This window comes from Asparagus officinalis, chromosome 8 (genome assembly GCF_001876935.1).
Source record: "Asparagus officinalis chromosome 8, Aspof.V1, whole genome shotgun sequence".
In the NCBI taxonomy this organism is placed as follows: Eukaryota; Viridiplantae; Streptophyta; class Magnoliopsida; order Asparagales; family Asparagaceae; genus Asparagus; species Asparagus officinalis.
In genome coordinates, this window is record NC_033801.1 from 125,568,157 (window position 1) to 125,576,838 (window position 8,682).

The 8,682-nt window shown below is 38.1% G+C and overlaps 1 protein-coding gene across 1 annotated transcript; it reads left to right on the forward strand.

Moving 5' to 3' along the window:
• LOC109851451 (probable inactive receptor kinase At5g58300) lies at positions 1,543 to 7,113 on the forward strand. Its single transcript, XM_020421585.1, has 4 exons — positions 1,543 to 1,644; positions 1,747 to 1,806; positions 3,599 to 4,959; positions 6,255 to 7,113. Exons 3-4 carry the CDS (start codon positions 3,672 to 3,674, stop codon positions 6,881 to 6,883), a joined length of 1,917 nt encoding a protein of 638 aa, XP_020277174.1. The 5' UTR covers positions 1,543 to 1,644; positions 1,747 to 1,806; positions 3,599 to 3,671; the 3' UTR covers positions 6,884 to 7,113.

Here is an 8,682-nt window from a genome sequence, read left to right on the forward strand (position 1 = left end):
ATTAATAGCAATAACAATGATATATATTTTGACTGTACATATAGCCATATAGGACAATATGCAGATCAAAATTCGTGATGGTAATTATCTTTTGGTGTATCTTTTCCCCGGGAGAAATTTTCAAAACAAACACATATATAACTTTATTCACGAAAATTGACTCATTTCAAATATATTCACAAAAGTCGACTCAGTTTTAACTAGGTCGAAAGATTTCTTTCTAATTAGTCGGGGTTGCTAACCCTAGCTAATTAGTAACATGGTTAATTAACCTTCTAAATAGTCGAGTTTGATAACCGTGAGTATTTTGAACTGTAGTTTTAGCTCTCACTACTACCTGGTCTAATTAAACTAACGTCTAATTAGTCGGGGCTGGCACCCCGACTAATTAAAAAAAAGTTTTTTTAACCGACCCAGTAGTTTTAACATGCGCTGCGGATGTGATCGAAACCATGTAGATTTTTGTAAATAAATTTAAAATGGGTCGATTTTGGAGGATAAAATTGTGAATGAGTCTATTTTTAAAATTGGGAAAAATATGTCAATGCCCTCAAAAAATAAAGTGTTTGTGACCATGCTCCGAGTATTATTTTTTATGTGACAAAGCCCCCAATGCATTAAATAATTATGTTTCATCCCCTCTTTATCTTTCCAAAACAGCACAGAGAGAAACTATTTATCTAAACCCTAAAATGCCCTTGTCTGCCCTATCTCTCTTCTCTCTTCTCTCTTCTCACGCTCAAAACTCCTCAAACATTCGTCATCTCGAGAATCCAAATTTGAAACCCTAGTTTTCACTCAAGCGTCCAGTAAATCCATAAAAAAATGTTTAAAACCCTAATGTGAAGAAAGTCCTCACAAAAAATAACCCATTTTCCCCAAAAAAATTCTCTAAATTCTGAATTTTGATTCAAATTTCCTTCTCAAAATCAATAATGAGGGGTTCGAAGAGGCCGCTCAGTCTAATGTCGGGATGGTTCCGCCGGCAACCGGCGAAGGTGAAGGCGTTCCTCAGCGTCGCCGTCAGAATCGTCGCTCTCGTCTTCATTCGATCCGTCGTCGGAAACTACAACAATCTCTTCCTCGCCACTGAGACCAGTCATGCCGCCGAAATCTTGCTTCTCATTTATAAGCTCACAAAGGAGAAGATTTGAGCTGGTTTGACTTAATTTTGATTTGGTTTGATTTTGTATTAATTTTTAGAACAAATTTCTCTCATCCTTTATCCTGCGTTGCTGATGTGATCGAAACTGGATAGTTTTTTGTAAATAAATTTAAAATGGATCGATTTTAGGGGATGAAATTGTGAATGAGTCTATTTTTAAATTTTCACACTTTTTTCCCCCATCGCACGGCCCCGCTCGAAAATTACACGTCACATTGGCCCCACCCGAATACCTGATCTAATCAATCCAACGGTCAGGGTTCTTTTTCGACGTTCTCCCTTACCATAACATCGCGCGCGTGACTCGACCTGTAACCGTAACCTATAATTACAAGGTCCAAATAGTAATTTACTATTTGTTCAAGGGCCTCTTTTTTAGGTGTCCGCTTCTTAAATCTCACTTCTCTCCCCCTCTCTCTCTCTCAAGCTGAGGAAACCAAAGCTCAGATCCGATACTCTCCAAGCTCAAAATGTCCAATGTTTGTTTGTTTTTATGCTTCATGGGTTTTGTTTATTTTTCTCATTTTCACAATGTTGCTCCTTCATTCTTAGTATTAATCTAAAATCTCCGAAATTTGCAGAGTTTTGACAAGTTTGAGAGCTGGAATGGAGAATTTGGGGCCAATTTTTCTTCGAATCAGGTATTTGATTTATGGGTTTTTTGTTTATGAGCCCAAAGTTTTGCCCTGATTTGGTCTTAAATGCATGCACATGTAAAAACATTTTAAACCCAAAATGCCATACTTGAATTGCGTTCCCAGTTTTCATCAATTTAGCCAAAAAAATAGAAATTTAAACGTAAACGTAGAAACTTAGAAAAAACTATAGCAAAATATTCACTGAGGGCGCGCAAAAATTGGGTTTAAAGATAATTCAGTATCCTATTTTGGGTTTTTAGAATGATTTCGGAAGCGGGCGGGTCCAAAAAATCCTTGATTTATTCTGTTGATTGTAATTTAGTACTGGTGGTGGGTTAAATTGGGTTTAAAAATAATTCCGTATGCTAGTTTGGGTTTTTGGAATGATTTTGGAAGTGAGCTTTAAAATTGAATCAGGGTAAAAAATTTGGCTTCATATACCCAAAAAAAACCCCCTTGATTTATTCTGTTGTTTGTAATTTAATACTGCTAGTGGGTTAAATTGATGTGTTTTTAAGGGGCTGGGTCTAACGTGGGCCACGCTGGCGCATGTTACCACAGACTCATAATCCATTTCTTTAGTTAAGCAAGTAGACCTTTTGTTCTGCTCCATGGCTTTTTGGGAAAAGATGTTTATGTCCTTTTGCTTTTGCTTTGTTCTTGCTCTTTTGTTTCTGGGGATTTAGTACTATTCCTTTTGTTAATCACTGTACTAAGACTCTAGAATATAAATAATTAGTAGTTTGAGAAATGGTAAGAGGATTTTGATGATATGTACTCCTTTTTGCAAAGTTTTTGTGGTGGTTTTGCTTTTCTTTTCAGCTGTTCAGGCTTTCCGAGGTGACTAGTTTATTAGTTAAGTACTGTTAAGCACTCCTAATCTTGCCTTTTCTTTAACCCATTTAAGGAAATCTTGCTGTTTTTTGTGTGAGTAATCAATTTTATATTTATACAATGCTTGTTCATGACATTAGAAAAATGGCAAGGATTTCTTGGGCCCTTGCCTATTGAGGAAAGTTCAGTGATTCCTTTTGCTTTCTTTTTAATGCTTAAACCTTTTTGGTTGTGCACAACTTTGTATTCATTAAGGAAAATAATAGTATCATTTCAGGGTTAGGCAACTGCACTTGGTAAGATTAGGGTAGCTAACCTACCTACTTGTTAGGTGAGTGCAAATAAGCAAAATTTGTGTCAAAGAGAATACTGAGTTATCTAATGATGTAGCAGTTATCAGAAGTGGAGCATTTTTTGCTACCCAAATTTCTCTTCGCCAAGTACTTGCTTAGTTTATTTTATTTTTTCCAAATAATTATTGTTCTGAATTTATTTCTAGTGCGATAATAATGGCCTTAGAATGGTCCCTGGCGATTATCAAGAAGTACTGCTTTTTTTGTCTTTCCCAAATGTCCTTTTGGCAAGCAAGTGCTTCTTGCTCCTCAAGTTCTCATTGAAGGTTTTGCTTTTGACATTTTGTTGAACCAACAAGGAAAAAAGTTTGGGGGAAGTAGCTCATGATGATGTATAATGATTTGTTTCTTTACTAGTGAAAAATGTTTCCTTCTCTGTAGATCCCATGTTTCTTTGCCACAGTGTTAGGAATTTTTTTTCCACTAGAAAAGCAGCAATATGGGTCCTGTTACCTTTTTTTTTTTTTGCTTTTCCTTTTGCTTTGCCAGACTCCTCTTTCTCTCATCCTATCATGTTTATGTAAAAGCACAGCGTGTGACTTTAAAGTCAGCTTGTTATTGAGGCTTAGAGCGGCTACTCATCGTTGTTCTACTTACTATTGCAACAGGAGAAGAATCAATGGTGACATCACACTGGGAGCTTCTCTTCAGTATCTATAGGCCTCTTCCTGTAAGCTAGCCATGAATCCCTCCAAGCTCTTTGTTTTAGTTCCTTTTCTTGTCCACTTATTATCTATCTCTGCTCCTGCGCTTGCTGATCTAAATTCTGACCAGCAAGCTCTTCTTACCTTTGCTGCTCAAATCCCTCATGAACGGGAACTTAACTGGAATTTGAGCAATCCAATTTGCTCTTCCTGGGTCGGAATCTCATGTAACTCGGGGAAAACCCGTGTTGTTACCCTCCGGCTACCGGGTATTGGTCTCCTTGGCCCAATCCCTTTAAACACAATTGGGAAGCTTGATGCTCTTCAGGTCCTTAGCCTTCGATCTAACCGCCTTACTGTAAATCTCCCTTCTGATATCCCTTCAATCCCTTCTTTGCTTTCTCTTTTCCTTCAACACAATAACTTGTCTGGAGAAATACCATCATCACTTTCTTCTAGCATCACGTTCTTAGACCTCTCATTTAACTCCTTCAGTGGAAAAATTCCTCTATCAATTCAAAATCTCACTGAACTAACTGCATTGTATCTTCAAAACAACTCCTTGTCTGGTTCGATTCCTGATCTTAAAGCCCCAAGACTCAGACGTTTGAACTTGAGTTATAACAACCTTAGTGGCTCCATACCACCTTCTCTTCGGAACTTTCCAAAAGAGTCATTTTTGGGAAATCCTCTCCTCTGTGGACCTCCTCTGGCACAATGCTTTGGAATTCCTCCTCCATCTCCACCATTATCTCCTCCCCCTGCTCTCCCCCCAAAACATAAGAAAAACTTTTGGAAGAGATTAAGCTTAAGAGCCATAATTGCAATTGCTGCCGGAATATTGGCTCTACTAGTCGTTCTTGCAATAGTTCTCTTGGTATGCCTCTTGAAGAGAAGGAGAGAGACGACAAGTGGAAGAGAATCAAAAGGGAAGGCTGTTGCTGGTGGAAGGAGTGAAAAGCAACCTAAAGAGGAGTATAGCAGCGGAGTACAAGAAGCCGAGAGGAACAAGCTCGTTTTCTTCGAGGGCTGTTCTTATAATTTTGACTTGGAAGATTTATTGAGAGCTTCGGCTGAAGTACTTGGAAAAGGGAGTTATGGAACGACATATAAGGCGGTTCTTGAAGATGGAACCACAGTGGTTGTAAAGAGATTGAAAGAAGTGGTGGTAGGAAAGAAGGAATTTGAGCAACAGATGGAGATAATAGGAAGGGTTGGGCAACATCCGAATGTTGTGCCTCTTCGTGCTTATTATTACTCGAAGGATGAGAAGCTTCTTGTTTATGATTACATGCCTACTGGCAATTTCTCAACCCTCCTTCATGGTATGCTTATCAAAATCCTCTTCTCTTGTTGATGTTGTTTGTGTTTTCTGTCATACATGAATAAGTTAACTGCTTGTTATGCCATAGGACTTGCCTATCCATTTATGTATAACTATCACAATTTATGGTAAACTGACACGGTGAATATTCCTCAATAAAGCCTCAAATGTGAGTATTGGAACGATGTGGGAGCTGATTTTGCTCCAAGTGTATACTTAAACTCTTTTGGATCAATTAAGCCACCGAACGGCTATAAGTTTTAGCCACAAAGTCGCCACACCAGCAGAGTCTATTTGTCTTTTTTCTTGGTATTGCTGTTAGGTTATGTACCCTCACAAGTTATTACTGAAATTGCTGAATTGGGAGGTGATCTTAAGTTGAACTATAACGGCTGTCCCATATGACTAATGTTACTATTGCTAAAAGATCTTCTGTAAAAATATCTGAAATTTTTATTATTGGTAGAGTTAAGTCACATCTCAACTTTGCCTTGAGACCCTTACAGTCACCAATCAATTTGGAGACATCAAGTCGGAAGGATTTGTTAACTAGGATATGTTTTATTCTTCTGTATTATGCAGCACTTGGGAGTGAGGATAGTTTGCTTCTGCATAGCAAGATATTAGTTCTTCCTACGTGCTGCCAACTTGTACTTGGGAAACCGCCTACTTTTAGAAATACAATATCAAGATATGTAACCCATGCACGGAAGCGATTAGAAATTTATGGCTGGATTTTATTTCGTGGAAGGTCCATTTTTTATGCCTTAAAGGCTTAAATATAACAGAGTTCAGCAATGTTTTTTAAGGTTATATATGTTGAATTTATCAGAACTAATTCTTTAATTTCTGATAATCACAGCCAAAATTTAATGTCTGAAAATAATTTTGTGTTAGAAATATTGATGAATTATATGTGCATTATTGCAATCTGATGCTATACCGTTTCCACGAGATCTAACTTACCGATGGTAAATGGAGTCTATATGGTCCCTCTTTATGAACCTTTATAGCGAAATGCTCATGTTTATTACTAAAGGAGTTTGTTAACCCTAGAAACAGGCCTCAGTGTTTATGTTCTTCGGCCCTAAAAATAAAGTTGTAGGTTATAAACTGTGACGAAGCAAATATGGCCTGTACGGATTAGCAATGTTAAGTTGTAAACAATAATCTGTCGCAGTCTGAAAGTAGCAGAAATATCAATTGAGCATGCAATTATGAGTTAGGATGTTACATGCACATGCTTACTTTCCTGAAAAATTTTATTCATTGCTTGCCTTCAAATGTGATGAACAGGAAGTCGTGTAGCAGAAAAAACCCCGTTAAATTGGGAAACCAGAGTAAAAATCTCACTAGCAGCAGCCCGTGGCTTAGAGCACATTCACTCTGAAGGCAGCGGAAAACTCGCCCATGGCAACATCAAATCCAACAACGTTCTCCTAACTCAAGATCTCGAAGCTTGCGTCTCAGATTTCGGCCTTGCTTCCATGATGAGCTCTCCAGCCACTCCCTCAAGGGTTGTTGTCGGCTATCGAGCTCCAGAAACAATCGAAACCCGTAAATTCACCCAAAAATCCGATATTTACAGTTTCGGCGTTCTACTTCTTGAAATGTTAACGGGTAAAGCGCCGCTACAATCTCCAGGACGCGATGATGTTGTGGATTTACCGAGATGGGTTCAGTCTGTTGTTCGAGAGGAGTGGACTGCTGAGGTTTTTGATGTGGATTTGATGAAAAATCAGAATATTGAAGATGAAATGGTGCAAATGTTGCAGATTGCAATGGCTTGTGTTGCTAAATCTCCTGATCAAAGGCCTAAAATACAGGAGGTAATTAGGATGATTGAGGAGGTGAGATCGTCTGATTCGGAGACGAGGCCGTCTTCAGAAGAGAAATATAAAGAATCTAGTGTGCAAACACCGTGAGAGGGAGGAAACATTGGTTTTTTCATTGATCTGATTTTGGAGTTGTGATTTTTTTGTGCAGAATTTGATAGGATTTGTTTATGATTGTAAGTTGTAACAATGTGGCATTTGTGTTCAAATCATTTCAATCGTCTTATTGCTTTGTCTGGCAGGATTAAATTGAGGTAAAAAGGAAGTTTATTTGTAAGGATTACTAATTTTCAAATGGTTATATAACAGGTAAGTTTATCTCTAAGCCTTGCTTAATATTAATGCTTGAGAGAATATGAGGAACTTCTGTGTATTAGTAGAAGGATCTTATATGGTTGCTTCTGTTTCAAATTGATAAACTTCCTCTTGTTTTTATATCCATGTTAATATCAGTGTTGTCAATGCGCGAGACGCAATACAAAGCGCAAAGTATCATTACGTGCACTTGCGCAAGGTGCAACATGATGCGCACACCCTAGTGATGTGAGATGCACACCGCACATATAATCAAGCACGAAAGATAATCAACCACGAAGGAACATGCTTAGGAGTTCACATAAAAAATGTAATAACTTACTACCAAATTATGATATAAGGTCTTAGTATCTGATGCCAACACATCCAACGTAACAGTAAAGTTCATACTTTTTCAAATCAAGATTAATATACAAGCAAAATCAAATAGTAAACGAGGATTAGTTAGGGTCTTCAATTGAAGGCTACCAAAAAGGTTTACTAGATTTATTTTGTTTATTGGGAAATGATTTATCGAGTATAATGAAATGTTAACGATAAAAAATATACGAGCTTACGTACTCCATACCCCCTATGCCAAGTCAGAATGCTTGCAAGGCGTCAATGGCGTTGTTGCATCAGATGCGGGGCGCTTCGCCACTGTCCCACATTATAGGGTGGATGAAGCGCGGTGAGGTGCGCGCCTTTGAAAACATTGGTTAATACTTAATCATGTTAGCTGATATCTGCTATTCTACTGGTAATTTGTGTTTTAAATAACATGAAATTGTGAAGGTGAATAAAATGAGAAGGATTGAAGCCCTAGCGCATGGTCTTGAGCATGTTTCTTTGTCAAATTCTGTGTAAGAGATGGTAGCGCAGTCTTTTAACAAATGTCTTCTTCTCCCCTGAAAAAAGATAGAATTTTTATCAGGAAATCAACTTTTAGATTCTTATACCTCTTGTTGTTCTTGTATTTACTTTTATGTAAGAAATCTGTTCTGCATATTTTGTCTGATTTCTATGCTTGAAGCTTTTTTTTTATTACCAAATTCACAATCACAGATGAAACACCCTGAGGCACTTTTACACGTATTAACAAACAATTTATGTATCAATTTGCACAATGTATTTATGTATCAACTTTGTATTCTATATCAGGTCATAAGTTGACTTCGAAAAGAAATGAGAATCTGGCACGCTCGGGCGTCAAAAACCATGCACAGTCCATCACAGTCAGCACTTTTACATTCTAATTTTTTTACCAACCTATACTTTTGTAAGTTATGTGTATAAACTTACCAGTCATCTTCACACAAAACTTTAGAATGTCAATGTGGGAGAATTAGCCATAACATGTGTGAAGAAACCGCGAGAAGTTTGGTGAAGAACAGGTGTTGGAAGACCACAGGGAACTGTTTTGAAGCTGCACGGTCGACTGCGGCGTAAGGCCGGTCGACCGCGAACGTGCACAGGCTCAGGCATGAGCCTGGACTTGCCGCGGTCGACCGCCGCGATCGACCTCGTGACCCTGTAGGAGATTTTTGGGCTCTGTCGTTTGTCGTGGTCGATCGCCAGACCCTGTAACGCATTTA